At 35.5% G+C, this 23,131-nt stretch overlaps 1 protein-coding gene across 16 annotated transcripts in view; it reads right to left on the bottom strand.

Annotated features, from left to right (window-relative positions):
• The window catches only part of LOC126179628 (calcium/calmodulin-dependent protein kinase type II alpha chain), a 1,032,354-nt gene that overhangs the window by 79,793 nt on the left and 929,430 nt on the right, over nt 1-23,131 (bottom strand). For 5 of the 16 annotated variants that reach the window (XM_049924629.1, XM_049924634.1, XM_049924631.1 and 2 more), the window contains one exon: nt 4,654-4,710. The exons of 4 other annotated variants lie outside the window; for them this stretch is intronic. In XM_049924629.1, coding sequence (XP_049780586.1) covers nt 4,654-4,710 — 57 coding nt within the window. Of the gene's footprint in view, nt 1-4,653; nt 4,711-11,132; nt 11,229-17,961; nt 18,103-23,131 lie in introns of all 16 variants that reach the window. 7 more of the 16 variants (XM_049924622.1, XM_049924624.1, XM_049924623.1 and 4 more) reach the window with 4 other exon arrangements.

Here is a 23,131-nt window from a genome sequence, read left to right as displayed (position 1 = left end):
TCTATCTGATCTGAGACGGTCAGGCAAATGCAACAAAATGTCTGGCAGATGTGATAATCTGATATTTGATTTAAGCCTGATTTTGACACCTGTGCATGTAAGTGTAATGTTACATTGTTCATTTTACTTAAACACCTATTTCAATAGCATGGTGAAAGCACACACACTTACTCTCAGTCAGATTATTAGAAGAACAGTGAAAGAATAGAGACCAGTGTTTCAGAGAGTTAACAGAACTGGACGTAGAAAAAACTTTTCACTAATTAAATGCACAAGAGTATTTTTGATCCCTATGAGAGAATACTACTTCCAAAGGAAAGTATACTTCCAGAGTAAAATTAATGCACTTAAATGTCCAAATACTTATCTAAGTATGCCTTCAATGTTTTCCTCAAACACTTGTTTTACACTGTATTTTCTTTTATTTCCAGCAAAAAATTTTTCTCTTTTTCATTGTGATATGGAACAATTGTCACATTAACCTGAATGTAGACCTGTTGAGCTTCTCGGAAGATTACACTTCTTCGTTTCACTCTATGGGAGACACAGCAAATTTGCTTTCAAATCTTTCATTGATTTATAGTAATAATAATAATAATTAATAATAATAATAACGCATGTGGCTCAATAGCCAAACACAAGAATTTCACATGGATACCAGTTTGGTAACTTGTGAATCCCTAACCCATACCAACTGTCCAACTGGGTAACAGAGATCTACAGTTTAATGTGAATCCAAACCATGGTCCATGGTCCAACTGGGATCTGATCCCATGATTTCTCAGTTTCCAGGCACATCACTAGCCAGCCGGTCTAACCCTGGTTTATATTATGAAAAAACAAAAGTTATTGTCTACATAGCTATGAATAATTATTAATCACATTTATTATATTTTACTGAAAAAAGTACTGATTCTTATCTATTTTCCTATCTGCCTCTCTAGTCAATGAAACTTCAAAGAAGCATAGCAAAAACTCATCTAGTAACAAGAAGGACTGAGTTTATGAGTTACAGGAATGAGAAATTGCATTTCAAACACAAGAAAACTGCAGATTCACAAATATTATATTTCATGACTTATGCTCATTCAAAATATGTGTATTGTTATTCAACTTCCAGTTACTATGCAAATAGGACATGTATTGGAAGCTATGATAACCAAAAATTGAAAGAAAAACATGAGTCCTGACTATGGTACTAATCCTCAGATATATATAAACTTTACATTAAAGCAATTTTTGTGAAATGTCATGCAAGTTTCATAAAAGATCATTGATGATGTCCACATATAAACACATATCTTACAGTAAATTAATAACATGACTATCTACAATGTTTGATATTTAATATGTTGTGATTTTGTTAATTATTACTCAAGATGTATTCTTGTGAAACTCCAGTGAAGTTTCATAAAAGACTGTGGATAACAGCAGAATAACTTTTTTCTTTAAGATGAGAAGGTGAATTTTGTAGAATATGACACTGTGTGTGTGTATGTGTAAGAGAGAGAGAGAGAGAGAGAGAGAGAGAGAGAGAGAGTGGGGCTGCAGTCTTCATGTTAGTAGCTGGACTCCATGTATAGACAAGGATCTGTTTCATTATTTTATAGCCCAGTTCCCTTATTTCAACTACATTGCCTACAGATAATACAAACAAATAAATGTAACTCAGAATATTGTTGTTAGGCAGTGGAAGACACCTTGGACTTAAAACTGTCTAATGGTATCATACAATGCAGGCTTTTAAAGCTACTACTTGAATTCTAGGTGGTTTTTGTTTTATGGGCATTAAGCCATGGCACAAAGCATATTCTCTGTCTAATATTTCACCTACCATTGCTGGAGATGTCATGAGGGTGTGACGTTCACCTGCTTTATTTCTTTGTTGCCAGTCCTGCATTATTATACTGGCTGAAAAATGGGGGTGGAAGTTCAACACTGAATACTGTAAATGATGTAGCTGATAGTTTCACAATTGTGTTCCACAGTTCTTTACTTTCACTGTTCACAGCCCCCTCAATATTACACAATTATATGGCAGTTCACTATTGGTAAACGTTGATAAGTTTCATTAATAGGTTGCAGGTAACATCAGCATACTGCTACAATACTTTGCTGTTGAACATCTATGAGCAGTAAAAACCTAACCACACAGTTCACAGTTGAATAATATGGTACATGTGACACTATTTTTCAAACAAATTATACAGACATTGTCATTAATTGTTCTAACACAAGGCCTATTTGTGTTACACTTATTCCACTGTTAAGTTGATGCTTTGTTGTGAACCATGCCTGAAAATTGGTCATGGACAGACTGTCCTGGGACCAAAGTCGGTCGTTTATATATTCTCATAATAATAGGCACTGAAACTATACATTGTTCGATGTTTAAGTTACAGGAATTACAATTAAAACATAATTCATTCAATTAACTGAATACATCGAAAAATTCCTTCTTTTTAACAGTTCTTTCTACCACAAAGGTTAGGCCAAATTATTTGTTTAAATAATGAAGTTAACAATTTATACAAAAAATACTTTTGGCAAACTTGATAATAATTTTGGAATTAATTAAGGGCTGGGTTTGCTAATATGTCTCCGAATAGAGCCAAATAAAAAACTTTAAGAATCCTAGTAGCTCTTCTTCCAAATGTTTATTACTAGTAAAGAATTTACATTTGGTTATAAGTCAACAATAGAATCTAAGTCACGAAATAATTACTGATTTCACCCTTTAACAAAAGATGGTAACTAGGAATGGTCAAAATAAATCACGAAATTAATTACATATACAAAACTAAGCACAAAATTAGACCTGGTGCTATATCCCTTAAGGCTGAGGGCCGACCTCTCAATTTTTTGGAAATGCTGATCATGCTCATGCATGTTAATGGTAATTAGGTAAAAATGAAAATAAAATGAATTTATGGGGACATACGGCAAAACAAGAGAGGAAGTAAAGAGATCCCAGCTTGCTTCGTTGCAAGGGGCTAGACAGACTCAGATAATAGTTTCAAACTTCAGCATGCTCAGGAAGCCAAATTGTTTATATGCAGTCACACAACAGTTGTTTCATGACCTTATCAAATAACTCCCCGAGATTGTGTAGTTGTTCAACAAATGTTATGGAGTTTGTAGCAGAAAAAGAATTGGTGCTCTTTGCTCTTTTAGCACTACTGTAAGGTCCACAACTTATCTAATTTCAATCCTTCTTCTTTTCTATTTCAATCTCTATAGCATCTAATAATGTCTCCAGCATTGGGAGACAAAAAATTTTTCAGAGAAATATGTCCACAGCCCAATGTGCATGAAACAAATATCACCAATGTCCAAAATGAGATCCACAGGAAATAGTACAGAAGTATTTATATAGCTGTAGCAAAAAAGTAGGACATGAATGCTTAACACCAACCATATTAATGTGAGAACTCTGAAAATATTTTACTTTCTATTGACAATATAACAAAAAAACATACCAATGTTGTTATAAACTGATTTCTATATGCCTTGTATTTATTCACAATTGACTATTTATCTGATGAAGTAGCTGGAACATTTACTTCAGACAATCTAACACATATTTTCTTAATCTAATTTCAGCCTCACCCTTCTGCTTAAAATTCATTCTGTTGATACTAGTTGGAATTTGTCATGATATACTGATACTCATGGGACGATTTCAGTTAATGCACACATTTATTTATTTATTTTCAAGGACTTCAATGCTGCTTATCGGAATTTTCTACAATGTAACAAGCTGATGTGTATTAAACTAGCTAGATACATGATCAAATATGTTTAATACAACTGGATCATCACCAAGTCAGAACTATATAGAGTGTCCCAGGAGGAATAGGCAATATTCAGGGATATGACAGGAATGCTCACTTGAAACAAGAAACTTCATATGGGCATAAGCCCTATTAGAATGGTTTCTGATATAGAACACATTTAATGTACAATTTTTTTTTGGGCTAATGGCATCCTGTAAAATGTTAAGTGATATTAACATATCACATGACCATTTAATACTCTGTTCACTACATTAAGGACAACACTTTCACTTTCACTTGATTCACTGCAATTAATTTCCAAAAGCATACTAACACATGTCTCACCATTGCCTATTACAGGATATGTTGAGATGCATGCATCATCATGCGTTTGGAAATAAACTGCAATGGAACACATAAAAGGGAAAGTGAATTCCTTAATGTACTGAACAGAGTATTAAATGGAATTTTAGTATGTTAAATAATATTAACATTTAACAGGAAGCCACAAGCCCGAAAACAAATGTACATAAAATGTGTACTACTTCGGGAACCATTTGGAACAAGGCATATGACCACACATAATTTTCTGCTTCAGATAAGCATTACTGTCATATTCCTGAATACTGACCATTCCTCCAGGGACACCAAATATATGCTGACTTCAGACTGTTATGTGAAGATACACATACAAAATTGTGGAGCCCTGCTGAAGTCTTCTGCACTGATTTTTAGCACAGTATTTAAGCTCAGTGAGTTATGTAGTTTAAAACAATTATAAGTGAAAATGTCAGTAACTTTGAAATTAAACACAATTTAAATAGAATTATATGATCCAGCTTGACCTGCAGAAAATTAACAGACATCTCTCACTCACCATCAGTATCATCTGAATCACAGTCCAAGGGTTGGTAGCCAAGAATCTCAGAGTCCTCTGTTTGACAGTTGTTAAATGCACAAGCAAACAAAACAAGAGAAAAGTAAATTACATGCATCGAAAAAAATATTTTTAATTTTTGACATAGAAAAAGCTACTGCAATACAGAAAGTGAAAGGAGGGGGCAATATAACTAGAAAAAGGGAGAATGCATAAAGGAGTGGAGAGAAAGTGCAAAGCATGAGGAGGACAGGGTAGCAAGGCAGAGGGAAGCTGTTGAGGGTACAGGACAAGATGAGAGTTTATAATAAATGGTTGTGGGAACAAGATGTGAGAGTGCAAATGGGGTAAAGATGGATGGATGAGCACACAGAAAGGAGAGGGCAAAGTAATGAAGAAATGAAAGGGGGCCAAATGTGGGAGGGAGAGTGGGAAGGTGTGGGTGAAGAGAAGGGGTAATGATGGAGAGATGAGTAGGTGAAAAGAAATCAGAAAAAATGCAGAGAAAGTAGAGGAGAGGAGTAATGTGAAGAGTGTAGTAGACAATTAAAGTTGTGGGGGAGAAGCATAAAAGATGGAGAAACTAAGAGGGTAAAGATAGATTAGAAGAGAGAGTAAAAAGATGCTGTGGAAATGAAAAATGATAGTGGGGACAGGGGCAAAGGTGACAGGGACAAGAGGTAAGGAAAGTTGAAGTAGAGGATTTGGGGGCTAGACAGGGGAAGGCGAAATGTGGAAACAGCTGAAAGAGAGAAAGGCTATATAGAGGAAGTGAACTATAATATTATTGCAAATAAATGAAACATAACAGCTCCCAGAAAATTAAAACAGTAAGCCATAAAGTGTCAAATTTACACAGAAATGCATTTGTGCAAATGTGTGTGTGCTCTCAAGGACACACATTTGTTTGTGGAAAAACAAATGCACACACAGATCGCGAGAAGTCACTGGAAACAGTTGCTACATTGAGCTTCTCAAGTATCTGCAGACACACAGTGAGCTGCAGACATATGAAATTAAAATATTGCTCTATTAACTTTGTTACAGAGCATAAAACATGCATGAAAATAAAGTATCAAATAAAAAACTAAGACATCTATATCAGCAATTAAAATGCCAAACTGAAGTACTATAGCAAGATTGCATGTGCACCTCCAATTATACTTAATTATAGCTCCCCAATTACACCACTGAAAAACTCTTGTGCTTAAATTAAATAACTACAACAACTTCTGCTATGCGCTTTACGTGGTATTATAAGAGTATGGCTCCAATTTTTGGCATTTCTCAGAAGCATATGATATTTTGGAATTTAGAAGCAACAGCTGTAGTGTACCTCTGTAATATATGTGTAATCACACTTTTTCCTAGTTTTAATAGAAATATAAATAGTATCTGGCTTGAAAAGTGGAAAAACCTTACTATATTACTCTCATGAGTAAACTTGCATTCCTATATTAAGCAGCCAGCAATTAACTAACTGCTGAAAAGATCTACTTGATGGGGGAAATAAAACATGCGCTATACTAATGAACACTTTCTGTAAACCATAAACTTAAATGTAGATGTTTGAAAATGCCTAAATAGCTATTCAGACTTGTGTTAATTCGTCATAATCACTCCCATAACACTACTTTGATCACCACATGACATTATTCATTTATAGCTGTATGGTATATGAAACAATGGTCTGTATGTATAAAAAAAAGAAATATGGGAGGCACAGAGATGGCAAACACTCACCTGAAAGGTGTAGTATAACAGAATAACAGAGACAATATAATATTTCTGTTTCCTGACATCCTCTTTGTGGATTCAACACGAGGTTGTATGCTTTAAAGTTATTGTACAAGAAAATATGTTAATTTATAACTTTCATTATAATAATGTATGGGAAGTTAAACATACAAGAACACACAGTACTGAAACTGATTAAGGACACACCAGAAAGTAGTTTTGACAGATGATCGATCATGTGAAAATTAAAATAATGTTTATAAGTTTATAGTCTTGTGTGACTACCATGAAAATAAATTAGAAAACTGAAATAACAGAGACAAAAGAAAGATAAGAAAAACTCAGTGGTATGGGAAAAGTTATTTAGTGCAGATGTCTGTTAAGAACAGCTGACAACATTCATACAGATGTGTACATGACTGAAACTCTGAAACAGAATCACACAGTAGGTTTCCTTGGAAGTAAACCTTCTCTAAAAATATTTTATCTTAAACACTGGCTCCACATAGAAATCATTGTTTTCAACATTGAACAGTTACGGCTCCATCACACAATACAGATACTATAAATCTGATACAATGAAAGTGAGTGGTTGCTGGGTTCATGCTGTATCATAACGAAAACATATTTTTTCATTTGTAAGAGTTTTCAATCAGTTCAGTTTTTATCTTTCCCTGACAATTACGATTTCAATGTAACACTGAATCACATTGTAGAACAGTTTCATTTCAATTACCATTTCAGTATAAAGAGGTTTTCAGACTGAACAGAAGTAACTTTCTATAAATAAAGAAGAATTCATCAGAGTTCAGTGAAGTCTTATGACATGTATAGGAGTGAAGAACAAAGAGTTTTATGTGTGGGGACCAACACATATTTTTTCAAGGAATAACTTTTGCCCAAGATGGCATCAATTAGAAGACTTAGCAATAATAAAACCAACAATACAGTGTGTAAACTTTTAGATGGCAGACCTCTCCCTAGTCCTGAATTGGCAGAAGTCGGTCAACGTCGGGAGGCTTCAGTAGGCACACAGTTTCGACTGCTGCCAACATTACGTAGCTGACTGTGTTGTACAAGGTAGCCACTATCGTCTGCTTCGTTATTGTTTTGCACTGTACTGTCCTGCGTATTTTTATTGTGCAGTTATGCTAAAAATTATCAAAATGAGTGAAGAGGCAGTTGCTGGTCCATCTCAGGAGTCGCCAACAACCCCTACCAGTAGGCCTATGGTTAGAAGGAAACCAGTATTACGTCCGTCCTTCTCTCCCCCTAAGGTAAGTCTTTCCGCTCCTGGGACTGGAATGACTCCTTACCCTCTCCCTTAAAACCCACATCCTTTCGTCTTTCCCTCTCCTTCCCTCTTTCCTGATGAGGCAACAGTTTGTTGCAAAAGCTTGAATTTTGTGTGTATGTTTGTGTTCGTTTGTGTGTCTGTCGACCTGCCAGCACTTTCATTTGGTAAGTCACATCATCTTTGTTTTTAGGTATATATATATATACCTAAAAACAAAGAGTTTTTGCCTTTACAAATGTCTGCTTGTGTCTGTGTATATGCGGATGGATATGTGTGTGTGTGCGAGTGTATACCTGTCCTTTTTTCCCCCTAAGGTAAGTCTTTCCGCTCCCGGGATTGGAATGACTCCTTACCCTCTCCCTTAAAACCCAAATCCTTTTGTCTTTCCCTCTCCTTCCCTCTTTCCTGACGAGGCAACCATTGGTTGCGAAAGCTAGAATTTTGTGTGTATGTTTGTGTTCGTTTGTGTGTCTGTCGACCTGCCAGCACTTTCATTTGGTAAGTCACATCATCCTTGTTTTTAGGTATATTTTTCCTTCGTGGAATGTTTCCTTCTATTATAACCATATCAGGTATATATATAATAGAGGGAAACATTCCACGTGGGAAAAATATATTTAAAAAGAAAGATATGTCTGCTTGTGTCTGTGTATATGTGGATGGATGTGTGTGTGTGTGTGTGCGCGCGAGTGCATACCTGTCCTTTTTTTCCCCCTAAGGTAAGTCTTTCCGCTCCCGGGATTGGAATGACTCCTTACCCTCTCCCTAAAACCCAAATCCTTTCGTCTTTCCCTCTCCTTCCCTCTTTCCTGACGAGGCAACTGTTGGTTGCGAAAGCTAGAATTTTGTGTGTATGTTTGTGTTTGTTTGTGTGTTTATCGACCTGCCAGCGCTTTTGTTTGGTAAGTCTCATCATCTTTCTTTATATATTTTAATATTTTAATGTACCTGACGATTTCAGTTTCATTTACGAACAACATTTAAAGCGAGTTTTACTTCCAAGCCTTTCGTCTGCTTTCGTGTAAGCATGACGGGCAATTTGTAGTGCCAGCACTGCAACTGGTAGGCGTGCCTTGTCCCCCCTCCCAACGGCTCCTCTCCCCTCGCCAGCCAATGCTTGCTTCCTCCTCTCCCCGCACTCCCCTCACAACTCTGTCATCTTACAGTTAACACACTGCACTTGCCAATTTTGAAGAAAAAGATGACACATTAAAATATTACTGCTGAAATAACAAAATATACTCAGTTAATAAAACAGAGAGAGTTTTAATGTTCTTGTTATTATTATGATGCAAATGGTTACAGGGTTGCATTGTCATTAGAGACAGTGCACAAGTTTTGATTTCATAAGAGTGATAAAGGAAGTGGGCTTTGTCCTTGTTTAAGTAACCATTTAAACATTTACCTCAAATGATTTTAGGGAAATAATTGAAAACCCTGATAAGGATGGCTGGATGGTGATTTGAACCTCTGGCCTCACAAGTTCTATTACGAGTCCAACACCTTAACCAATACCAATCTTGGTTGCGGTTAAGCAAATAATAAAATACTCAAAATATTATATTTGAATATTTCACATTCCTGCAGTTATTTATGAATAATATTTCCACACTTCATTCAAAGGAGATTTGAAGATGCATAATATGGGAATATAACATTTGGTGAACTTTTATTTCAACCACCCCAATGGCAATAAAAATATTTGGCACTTGAATTATAGCAGTGTCTGTGATGCCACCTACCATGTATTTTCTTTTATTACTCAAGGGCTATGTCTATGTGGTTGTTGCTAATGTCTGCACTTATTCACAACATCGCTTTCAAAGCATCATGAAGATGTTACTGGTTCAGTCTTGCCTTAGGCATATTCTTTCCAATGAATTTTTGTTAGTATAGAGAAATATCTCATAACAATTATATAAAGTAATTGGATCAATAAAAAATGTACTCACCAAGTGGCGGCAGGAGAACACTGATATAAAAAAAGATTGTACATATGCAATTCAGTAAGTCTCCCATGACCCGGGGTCCTGGGAGTCTTTTACAAACTCTAACCCTATTCCTAAAGCTCTCCACTCATTTTACTCCACTCTCCTCCCTTTCCCTTCAACCATTCTGCGTAAGAAGGAGCCACTAGCTCCAAAAGCTTGCATTTTTAGATGAGTTTTCTCCTGCTGCTGCTTGGTGAGTAGATTTTTTATCCATCCAATTAAACTATATTGTCAAAAATGGATTATTTTCATGGTCATAACATTTGTGGATACGTGGGAATCTTCATCATTATACATACTCATCATACTTACAGGTAGCTCTTTGATGACAAACAACTTTTTTATCACAAAATATAAATATATTTGTCTAAGCCAATTTACTAACCACATGTACCCAAAACATTTAGTCAGCTTTGCAACTATATTTAATGAGGCAAGGGCAGAGGGGAGAAGCTGGGGAGGAGGGAGAGGGGATGCCACATCCTTCAAATTAGGCAGTCAAACTGGATTACAATTATAGGCAACACATTGTAAATCAAATGTAGCTCAATCTATAATTCATTTGTACACAAATAGTTTTTATCCTTGTCTGTTATATATTGAGATGTTTGTTGCCTTTTGCTTTTCTTTCAATGAACAATGTTGCCATGTCATTTTCATAAGAAGCAGAACTACAAATCTGAATGTAGACACTATATCAGATGATGGCTGTTATTAATAAGATATTACCAAACAAGCATACTCTAATGAGAATACTAAATGTCATCTTACAACTAAACTATCATGTGGTGTTGCTCCTTATGCCATTTAACACAGTGCCTAGAATTTACAAGTATGATGTGCTGCCTATGGGCAACAGATCAGACAAGTCTACATTCTTTGTGCCAAACCATCAATTTGCTAGAATCTACTGATACTGGTACTAATATAGATAGGCAACTCTGGCAAAGAAAAACTACTAATTCATCAGAAAAATTATAATGTCTGAAAAATGTCTGAAATCACTGAGAGTTGCTGATCTCATCAACTGTGGACTTGGAAGCAAAAGAGTAAGATACATAGCATAATAGTTTCAAATCAGAATTATATATCTTTGTGTAGACAGCTAACTGTGAGAACATGTTTGTTTCATTTGACAAAGGTATAGTCTAGTAGAGTCCTCATTGTTACAAATTATCAGTTTCCAAAGATTGCAAATAGCCTGCGCTAGTCCAACACGAGCTTCAACTAAGGTCATAAACAAAGAGTGCAAGGCTATGATGCTATTGCACTGTGGGTCAGAAAATATTTGATACTTTTATATTACATTTTTGTGAAGTTCTAAAACTGGTGTACAAATGACTGGCGATGGAACATATGGCAAATGATACTCTACAACTCTAAAATTACATCTCCTTGTTTATTTATGCAGGTGTAGGCACACAATTTGCCTTCTTATGATCCAAGAAACTCACCAGTACGATTAGAGATACTAGCATGCTTCAGCTGACTTCGTACATTTCTTGAATTTTCCAAACTCTTTTTATCTGTTAATGATTTATTTAGGGAGCCTGTAGTAACAAAACAGAAAGTATCTAGAAACAAAAATACAGATATTATGAAGCTGCAGTTTGTTCTGTTTACATGAATAAATTACCACTTGGAATGTATCCAAGAAATTAATGGTAATGGTCAAACAAGAAGGTGAATGTGCTTACAACACAACATTTTATTGCTTTGATTGCCTTAATATCATATCTTGAAGGTTCACTACCATTTTAACACCAGTGTATTGTCAAAAAGCTGAATTTTAGAATGATCACCCTAGTATTTCTTTGGCCATAATACTAGTGGAAAAACATTAACCAACCATCATGTCACACTGAAAGAAGAAAAATATAAGTGTTTTGTCAAATTATTTTTACAATCAAATTACATGCAGCAAATATCATAATATTCAACTGTTAGTATTCAGAACACTTGCTGCTTACTTTTTTTTAACAAAAGTTATTAGAGAGTAGTCTGTTGAGGCACTTTATGAATTTAAGGATATCTGTGTTATGAATTTCTTCTGACATCAGCAAAATCAAATAAGAAAAGTTTGCATTCTGAGTCAGGATATTTAAAACTAATGTGTAAGATCATGAGGTTAGTTTACTGATTACACAAATATACATGGAATTATTGCACCATGAAACAGCAGCAAAAGATGGATGCCTGTTAAAAGAATTCTGATTGATCATGAGGTAATGTATACAGCATATGCTGAAATTCATGACTACAGAAGTCAAGAAATGCATACAGTCTACAGGAGATGAATCAAAGCAAACAGTAGTAGACAACTGATACCACACATTCACTCTCCTTCACACAACGTGTCTTGCCAATGAAGGTGAATCTCAAGGATGAAAATAAATAAACAAAAGTAAGCAGCTTTTATAAACTATATCTGTGTTCAATTCTGACTAATGAACTAGTGATTAGGTGGAGAGCAAACTGATCATTATATATGGTGTCCCATTATCTGGGCCATCCCAAACATTCTTTTGTTGGCTTTCTTGTAATTTTTTGTCATCACAAAGGTATCAAGAGCAGTAGATCTTTTTTTAAATAGCATCCTATATTTTTTATTGGGAAATATACTTCCTCTCCTCATGAACTGTTTAAAAATGTATCACAGTTTACCATTCCTGTAAACATGACAGTATCAAAAATGTACCACAAAATTAACTTTTTCTCGCCTGTACTAACACAGTTACATCTACATCCATACTCTGCAAACCACTGTTAATTGCATGGCTCAAGGTATTTCCCTCTGTAACAGTTATTAGGGTTTCCTCCCATTCCCATAAGGAGCACTGGAAGAATCATTGTTTAAACACCTCTATAATGACTGTCCTTTACATCCCTACAGGTTTTTCTGTATATTCCTAGATTCATCATTTAAAAATGGTTCTCAAAAATTTGTGAGTAGGCTGTTGTGGAATAGTTTGTGTCTATCTTAAATCATCTGCCTGTTCAGTTTCTTCAGCATCTCCATGACATTCTCCCATGGGTCAGCTAAACCTATGACCACTCCCACTGCCATTCTCTGTAAATGTTGAATATCCACTGTTAGTCCCGTCACACAAATAGGCAATATCAATATTTCAGGCTGAGTCAGGCAAGTGTCTTCAGACAGTTTCCTCTCTAGACTGATGCATTTCCCCTGTATTCTATAAACAAAGAAAAGTCTGCTACCTGCTTTACCTATGACTCAGGCAGTGCAATTTTTTCAGGCCGTTCTTCATTGCAGATTACTGCATCACTTGTAAAACATCTGAGGTGTGTGCAGTGCTCTCAGAATGCAAAAGGAGGAGCATCTGTCACAACAAAACATGAGTAGCAACAAATACATATGCAAAACATTTTTTCATACCAAAATCATGTAAAATCAAGGGAGGTGTTATCTCGCTGATAAAATTCACATTTACATCATTTGGTTTACGAATGACATGGTATCAGTTGAGGACACTACATGGATGGTCCTTCAAAACTGTATAATGTAAAATTAAGGTAACAACAAAAATGAACAAAAAGAGTCTAATTTAGGCCACATTTTGTTAAATCAATTAGAACCTAAAATACATCCTCTTTTTACAGTTTTTCAATAAACAAAACCTACCAATGATGACACAGAGGTACTAAAATATGTTTGGATAACAAGAAGAAACAATGTTTTGCATAAAAGATGGAATCTATATCTAATAATTTTAACTGCAAACATGGAAAACATACAAAAGATGACTATTAATATTGTCTGCAAGATCATAAACATACTCATTAATATACTTGATATGCCATACAATTGTACCTTTGATAAGTGTTGGTGTGGTACTAATTCATATGCTGATGTCAAGAAATGCTGTAGCTAACTGAGTCACTTGATTAATCGCTTTCAGGATGTCTTGTGAAAAATGTGCAAGTTGGGTTTCACATGAGTGATAGATGATTTTAGAATCCATGTAAGTTGGTATGGAAGAAGTCATGCTGTTCAATATACCTCATTACATTTGAACACAGAATATGTTCTAAGATTGTATAACAAATGGATGTCAAGGATTCTGTATGGTGGTTTTGTGGATCACTTCTGCTACCCTTTTTGTAACCAACAGAACTACATAATTCATCCTTGCAGTTGTGCCAGAATTAAAATGGGGCAATACTCCTGAAGTTTCCTTTGTAAAGCAAGATTTGAGAATGGAGTTCAGCATTTCTGATTTTGTTTTGCTGCCCTCAATCACAGTTCCTGTCTCATCCATGAGTGCCTGGATACAAACTTTGATACCATTAGCAGCCTTTATACAGTGCAGTCCATGTGCCTGGGTAACATAACTCAGCCATTTGCGGGCATTCACAGTAAACAATTGGAAAGGCATGGAAAATGTACACTGACCACAATCAAATGTCTTTAGTAGGAGTTTTGAGTGAGTGCAATGTACACCAACAAAGGGGATGCAGAAATGCTACTAATCCATAGAGAATATAAGTCAGCAGAACAGTAACTTATGCTTATCCATTATGGATATTTTAGAACTGTGACTATATTGAATGTAAATATGTTATACAAAACTGCAACCAGTCACATTTTTGAATAATTATGTTTTATTTCATGAACTGGTTTTTGAACCTTTTCAGGTTCATCTTCAGATGGTTTCAGGTGGTTACATCATTATTGCTAGCATAATGCTTGGTGATACATTAAAGTGTGTTCCATCTTTTTGTCATAGAACAAGCACCCAGCATTATGCTAGCAATAATGATGTAACCTCCTGAAACCATCTGAAGATGAATCTGAAAAGGTTTGAAAACCGGTTCATGGAATAAAATATAATTACTTAAAAAAATGACTGGTTGCAGTTTTGTAAAACTAATTTACAGAACAGTAACTGCACTAACAGTTGCTTATTTACTGGCAGTTGACTGGATGCTGAATGAACAACGTTCATTTTCCTTGTGTTTCCATTTGTTTACTGTCAACTCCAGCAAGTGGATGAGTTTACTAACCTGAGTATGCACACTGTGTGCTAGTAGGTCAATTTTGCATTACGTTTTTAATAATGTTATCTTTACAGGAGTGGTACACCATGATACGTTTTTGAACACGTCTGGGAAGAGGATGTCGATAACCCAATAAAAAATATATGGTGCTATTTAAAAATGATGTACTGCCATCCACATCTTCATAATGAACAAAGTTTCAAGGAATGTAACCATGGTGGTTAGTGTTCCCTTGAAGTTAAATAATGTTTGCTTGATATATTTTTTTCTTATTTTGCTTCAGGACAGAAAGATATTTGGAACGTTAAGATAAATAGTATACCCTGGATAACGAATACCAACAATGACAGCCAACCAAAATTAATAACATTGGTGATATGAATGCAAAGTATAATAAATTGATAATGCAATTAATAAAATGAGTGCTTGTAAATGAAACAATATTTTAAAACCACTTGGTAAAGTTGTGTCTCAATCTGTATCTACAACTGTTATATCCAGTGCTCCCACTGGGGTAAACTAGAACACCTTCCAACTTGAAATGTAATTTCATTCTCTCTCTATTCCTGCTCTTCTTCTTCTAAAACCTAGCAAATGCTTTTAAATTAATCTTCCTGCAAAATTAAAGATGACAAATTTTTCCCAATCAAGGAGTCAATGTCACATTTAGAATTCTACAAGGATAGCTCATTATGTCACATGAAGTTTCTGTGTAATATGCCCAAACCTTTTGATTTTAATGTAATATTGTTAATCACAATTGTTCTAACTAATGTTGTGAGCCTAAAATTTAGAATAAAGATTTGTGAGATATTGCACTAAGTCTCAATCATTAAAGCTGTTGCAGAAGGGATATTCCAGACAAGGGGCACTGTAGAGTAGCTGCTTTGCCCTCCACCTTAGAAAAAAAATTCTTTGCAAATGGATCATGGATCCTACCCCACCAAAATGATAGAGATTTTGATTTAGCATTGGTGTGAAGAAAGCTAGAAAATGTAAAAGATACTGACGAATATCTAGTATCCCCAGAACTATTGGTCATGAAATCTCAAACTATTTCATCGTTCACTGTGAAACTAACATTAACTGGCCACTACCTCCTCCCCATCCCTTCCCTCCCCCCAGCACAGCACAGCACAGCCCAGCCCAGCTCAGCCCAGCCCAGCCCAGCCCAGCCCAGCCCAGTCCAGTCCAATGCAGTGCAGCCCAGCCCAAGGCTTCTTACTTTTGAGGGAAAAGGAAATTCACACAGGTCTCATAGACAAAAGTAGTACCAGCATGTAGGCTCTCAAATAACCTTCAGATCAACAATAAACCAAAGTGCCAAAAGAACTAAATACAAACAGAAAACCTACAAATAATTTATCATTTTGATTTTGCATTTTAAAAAATGTTATGAATTTATAAACTCTGTAAGAAAGCCATATGTTGAAAAGACATTTCTAATATCAACACATAAAATAACCAAAATCACAGAAAGAGGCAACTGCAAAATGGACACAGACAGAGGCATACAAAATGGACACAGACAGAGGCATACACCACCATCAAACATACTGAAATCATATTTGATAGCCACTCTCATACTAAGGCTTTCTCCACAATTCTCTCTGCTTTACTGTCATTAGTTACACACATCCACATTGCTTCTGCATGTTTTAATGTCATGTACCCATCTCCCAGTAGATCATCTTCTCAGTTCCTTCTTATTCATTGGAATCCAATGAGGAACTTAGTTCTTTCATCAGCCATACATTCACCAGATTACATGTCTTGGTCAACTCTATTTCATTATCATTAAATTCACAGTTACACCTTACTGTTCAATTTGTCTCCTTTGTTTGTCTTCCTCTCTCTCAAAATAATTTTCTAAAACAATCTGTACACTGCTTAATGGGAAACCTTCAGTTCTGAAAGATTTTCATGTTTGAAGTCCATCTCAAAATTGGTAATGCACAGATTGCAAATTTCACTATTTCAGAACATCTGTTTAGAAGATTTTATTTGATTTTCAAATAGCACTCCTGGTTTTTCTATCTATTTATTTTACTGTCCATCCAGTCATTGTCTACAGTTACCTAACATACAAAAACTCATCAATTGGATGTGCAACTTCATTGTTAATTTGTATAGTTTTCTTTTTGGTGTATTACTTTGATAATATTATAATCGATTTTCGAACTTGCAGTAATAGTTTCTTTCATTGGTTGTTGACATTTACCTTCACAAAAAGCACACATTGTGAAATCAACAACAAACAACAAGGATTCAGGTATGTTCCATTAACACACATTTTTTTCCATTTTCTCCAGTTTAGGGATATGGAGACTTCTTTTAGTTCTGAATATCCCACTGTTCTGAAGGATTCTAATGGAAACTATCATACTATAGGTTGCAGAACTTTAATGTTTCGTAAGTGTTGTTAGTGCAGATATTGTTAAAAGTGAGTTGAAAACTCTCTCAAGTTCTATGACTCCCTGCCAGGCATTTAATTGTGAATTACAGAGTAATCATGTAGATGAAAATTGTAATTCACTCTCACTGCTCTGTTATTTAATGAAAAATATATTACACAAAGATAAAATATAAACTTCTGTTTTATTTACATTTAATTTATCAAATATATATATTTACTACATACTCTTCAACTGATTAAAAACATAAGGAATAGTTACTGAAGTAGAAAATTATTTTACCCTCGCTGGTGGCGGTTAGAGCTAATGGAAGTTTTCACTATCAGGCAAGGAATTACTATATGTGTTGTTGTTTTTTAGGCATCTGTAGTGGAGATCGATTGCAGTATCCATACTGCACCTTATACACATAAGGTTAATAATGATGAAAATTTTTTCATGAATATTTGAGATAGTAAGAATGCTCATGTTGTACACAATTTACATGTCTTTCATTCAAGCTTTGATTGTAAAAACAAGTGCTGTAGAGGTTACCACCTCCAAATACTCTCATTAAATGCATGGAAAATATATAACTACCACACTTGGAGAATAATCAGAAACTTTTTGATAAAAGCAAACCATCAAAGACTTTAACCTAAAATTGGGGAAGGGTTAAATCAGAATAAAACACATCTAATGAGTTAACTAAATTACTCTGGTACAAATTACATCAAATATGAGAACACAACCACAGCATCTGGTTAAACCAAGTGAAAGTCTCAATGTTAGCAGCTGTAAGTTCAATTGAGTTAGTGCAGCATAGAAAAAAATGCAGGTTAAAGGCAAAAGCTGAAGCACACTGAAGTACCTTGCACCTCTTGCAAAAGTGCTGCACTCATGTTAGCGGGAGCTTTTGCACTTGAAGATGCTGAAGATGTTGCAAGAGCGGATGTTAACACCTTAGCCAAAGTCGGTTGAGTTGAGGGTGGTGTTGTGCCACGGATGAAGCCTTATTGAATCACAGGATGAAATGAATACACATCTTATCAGAAAACAGAAATGTAAGGCTAAATGTGTATTTCATTGTAAGAATAATATACAAAGAGCACTTTTAAGAATACATAATGGATGCTGTAGCCTAAAGAAAATAAAATAAAATCTAATATCTATTATACACAAAGAGATACATTACAAATCAGAAGACAAAACTAAATGAACAAGAACTGACTTGAAATTAGTGTATTGCAGTTCATTTCTGCATGAAGCCTGGTGTTAGAAAGAGAGTAATATTATCAAATTTGTGAAAAGCTACAAAGGAAAAGAATAATTAACTTGGAGTTATTAAAAGAAATATTTCTAAACAGCAGCAGTTCCATATAGACATGAGTCACAGTACTTGTGGAGGAATATGATTTGTCTAGTTCTGAATATAAATTTCTACAAAAGAGATTGGATGATAATGCTTTCAACACATCTTATCTCATAAAATAAATCTGAATACAGAACATACTCACATTACCAGTACAAATTCCTTTGTGTAGAAAAAATTGATATTGGCTACCTCCATCCACACAGTTATTTTATTACAAGGTACTGGTGGTATCTCGAAAGATTTTCTGTGAATATAATTTCTTTAACTGATCAAGGTGCCTTAGTCATTCCATAATTACAGAGTTATGCAGTTTTATCCATAATAAATGACCAAGTTGAAATTTTAATCTCACTAGGTAGAGGTAGCAGGTGGAAACATATATAAAGGTTAAGTAAATGTGCAAGCTTTTGGAACAGAGTCTCCTCCTCCTGCCACAAGGGTTGAAGTGGAAGGAAGAGGGCTGGTGAGTCTTAGGAAATGGGGGGGCGGGGGGGGGGGGGGGTGTTGGAAAACTCACCCAGAACTTCTGGTCAGGGGAGACGTACCAGTCAGAATAAGGAGGTGAGACTGTTGGGGTCTGTCTGCTGCAGTCCTTTACAATCAGTCTCTCCTCCTCATCCCATCCAGTATGTCACCCCTAACCCAGGGTTCTGGGCAAGTTTCCAGCCCTCCCCATTTCCTAAAACTCACCAGTCTTTTCCTTCATCCCTATTCATTCCCCTTCTGCCAGAAGGCACTGGCTCTGAATGCTTTTACATTTACTTAACTTTTATGTATGTTTTCTCCTGACACCACTTCATGTTTTATCTATCCAATTACATCATATTGTCAAAAATTGTTTATTTTTATTGATACATATGCTGAAATTGTGCAACTGAGTGAATATATATTCCAAAGAACTAAAGTACTGAACAAGTTACATCCTTAACATAATTTTGCACCTTTGAATCCATGAATAGTGATTTAATATCAAATACACAAAGAACATTTTAATGGGTATGACAACTTGAGCAGGAATTACTTTTATTTACATTTGCGATGCCTTACTATGTGTTGTTGTTGTTGTTGTGTTCTTGAGTTCGAATATCAGTTTTGTTGCAGTTCTTCACACTGATCTATCCTGTCCAAGTCTCATCATCTACAAATAACTACTGCAACATACATATATTTGAAACTGCTTACTATAGTCATTTCTCGGTCTCACTCTACAATTTTACCCCCTCCTCCCCAACCCTCCCACTTCTACCCTCTGAAATGAGACTGACAATTCCATGACGACTCAGAATTTATTCTTTCAACTGATTCCTTCTTTTAGTCAAGTTATGTTATAAATATCTTTCTTCCCTCATATGATTCAGTGCCTCCACATTAATTACATGCCTTCCCATTTAATCTTCACCATTTTTCTGTATCATCACATTTCAAAAGCTACAATTCTCTCCCTGTTTACTGTCTACATTTCATTTCTGTACAAGGCTACACTCCAGAAAAATACCTCCAGAAAAGACTTCCTAAAACTTAAATTTATATTTGCTGCAAATAAACTGTTCTTTTTCAGAAATGCTTTCCTTACTATAGCCAGTCTGCATTATTTATCCTCTGTAATTCGGTTGTCATCAGTTACTTTGCTGTCGAAAAACCAAAACTCATCTTCCACTCTTAGTGTCTCACTTCCTAATCTAAATCCCTCAGCATCATTTGATTTAATTGAACTACATTCCATTGCCCTTGTTTTACTTTTGTTGATGCTCATCTTCTTACCTCATCTCAAGACACTGTCCACCACAGGCAAATGTTGTTCCAAGTCATCTGCTGTGTCTGAGAGACATACTGTGTCACTAACAAATTCAAAGTTTTTATTTCTTTTCCCTGAATACCAACTTCTTCTCAAAATTTCTCTCAGCTTTTCATTACTGCTTGCTCAATGTACAGATTGAACATTGAGGATAGGATACAACTCTGCCTCCCTTCCTGTTCAACTACTGCTTTCCTTTCATGTCTTATGAATCTTGTACCTGCATTCTGATTTCTATACAAGCTGCATAAATGCTTTCGTTCCCTGTATTTTATTCCTGACATCTTCAGAATTTCAAAGAGCGTATTCCAGTCAAAAAAGTTGAAAAGCTTTTTCTAAGTCAACAAATGCCATAACAGTAGGTTTGCCTTTTGTTAAACTCTCTTCTAACGAAAATTGTAGGGTGAGTATTGCCTGGGGTGGTTCTACATTTCTCTAGAACCCAAAATGAATTTCCCCTGAGCATGGCTTGTAGCAGTTTTTCCATTCATCTGCAGAAAATTCGCATCAGTATTTTGCAACCACAACTTTTTGAAGTAACATTCACACTGAAACTTCCTGGCAGATTAAAACTGTGTGCCGGGCTGAGACTCGAACTCGGGACCTTTACCTTTTGCTCTACCAACAGAGCTACCCAAGCACGACTCACGCCCCATCCTCAGAGCTTTAATACTGCCAGTACCCCATCTCCTACCTTCCAAACTTCACAGAAGCTCTCCTGCAAACCACGAGTGCTAGTTCTGCATAACCGAGACCGTATGCTTTGTCTGTGTGAAAAATGCCCCACCAGTTCATTGCTTCAAACCCACTTAGAAAATGAAATAGAAGACTATGATCCTGATGAGATTGTTCAGTACAGTCAATGGTTATCAACTGATAGAATGTTCAAATCACTTCTCTATCAGAATTCTGTGACACATTAATTAAGAAAATTGAAAAACTTATTCCACACTCTTTTATTTCTCAATCACAATCTGATTATCTGAAAACGAAGAAGGAAACACCTGATCAAGGATCTGTGTTAATTTTAATGGATTTCAGTGAAAACCTCAATTTTGTTGTTCAAGATGAAGTATAGTGGCATCATTGGAACAATGACAGCTGCACTATTCATGCTGTCCATATACATTACAAAAAGGGCAAACAGTTGCATGCAAAAAGGAATTATATTGTTTCTTATGATCTACAACATGATGTTGCCTTGGTGTACCAGACTTAGAAGACTGTATTTAATTTTTTTAAGTGTGAATTTTCAGAAATTCGTCTTGCATATGTTGAATATTTCACTGATGGTTGTGCTGCACAATATAAAAATTGTAAGAATTTCAGAAATATCTGCTACCATGAACACAGCTTCAACATAAAGTGCAGCTGTTACTATTTTGCTACCAGCCATGGCAAATCTCCCTGTGACGGTATTGGTGGCACTGTTAAAAAACTTGTCACAAAAATACGTTTGCAAAGAGTTTATAATGATCGAATACGTACAGCTTCACAGGTATTTGAATTCTGTCATGAGAACCTGCAAGGCTTTTCAGTTTCCTTTGTTTCAAAAGATGAAATGGTACAAGTCAGACATTATCTTGCTCAGCATTTCACAAGTGCACAAACAATTCCTGGAACATGATCTATGCATGACATTGTACCAATATCATCAACCAAGATTGGAGTAAAAAGGCTGAGCTGTGATATGGATTTTAGTATCGTGCATGATTTCTCAGATGCACTTCTGCCACTAATGTCAGAATGCACTGTGCAGCCCAACTGCTATGTTGCATGTGCATATGACTCTTCTTGGTATTTGGGAATTGTTGAGAAGGTGAATTGTGAAGATGATGTTACAATAAGGTTCATGCATCCTCATGGACCATCCATGTCATTCAATTGGCCTGATAATGATGTTTGTGATGTTTCTTTGTCTCATATTCTGTGTGAAGTTGGTACCATGACAGCAACAGACCATACTTATTCTCTGAACAGAGGGTCCTCAATTTGGTTATGGCATATACATTTAACTGCACAATTCTAACATGTTTTCAGAAACTACATGTCTGAAAGGATATTCAGGGATAAAACTGTCAGCATACTATTTTTTGTTTAAAAACTGCAGATAATTTTCAAATTTTTACAGTTTGCTTTGAAGTAACGCATTGCATCAAACTTTCAACAATTGCTGCCAACAGAATGTATATAAAGCAATAAAAATTGGCAAAAGTTCATGATATTAGATACAAAAGCAGTACACAAAATCTCAGTTTACTACTAGATAATGATTCTCATGGCCTGGATGTCTTGATATGGACCCTGTGGTAGATGGACTATGGGACACCTGCTCATTCTGCTGTTAATTTAAGATGACATCTAACAAGCTAGTATGGATAGCTCAAGCAGGGTATATATCTTGGCCAAGAAGGTCACCTAACCGCAACCCCTAGTTTTTCCTGTCTGTGGTCATTGAAAAGTTAAATGTATAACATTCTCACTGACTCAGTGGAATCACTGGAAGCATAAATTGTACAGAGTCTTGCGAAGATCTATGAGATAATCAGAGGGTATTTGAAAGAATTTGGAATTCACTGCAGAAATGAGTGCAGACAACATATGGGACATCTACTTTACAGGTATAAATGTACAGTCAAGTGTAACACATAATGTGCTGAAGAAGTATTGCATTTCTTATTAATGCAGGTCATGGATGAATTTTGATTTTGATTGGATGAGGCCTAAACATTCACACATGTTAATTTGGAAATGCATTTGTACTAACTATGACAATATTTCATACTTAAGACACTGGTAGCCTGTAACCGAACATTCACTGGCTTTTTGAATTGTTTACTGGATATTTTCTTGTTTCCACAAAAATATATT

This window comes from Schistocerca cancellata, chromosome 1, assembly GCF_023864275.1.
Source record: "Schistocerca cancellata isolate TAMUIC-IGC-003103 chromosome 1, iqSchCanc2.1, whole genome shotgun sequence".
Taxonomy (NCBI): Eukaryota; Metazoa; Arthropoda; class Insecta; order Orthoptera; family Acrididae; genus Schistocerca; species Schistocerca cancellata.
This window is presented reverse-complemented; position numbering and strand designations above follow the sequence as displayed.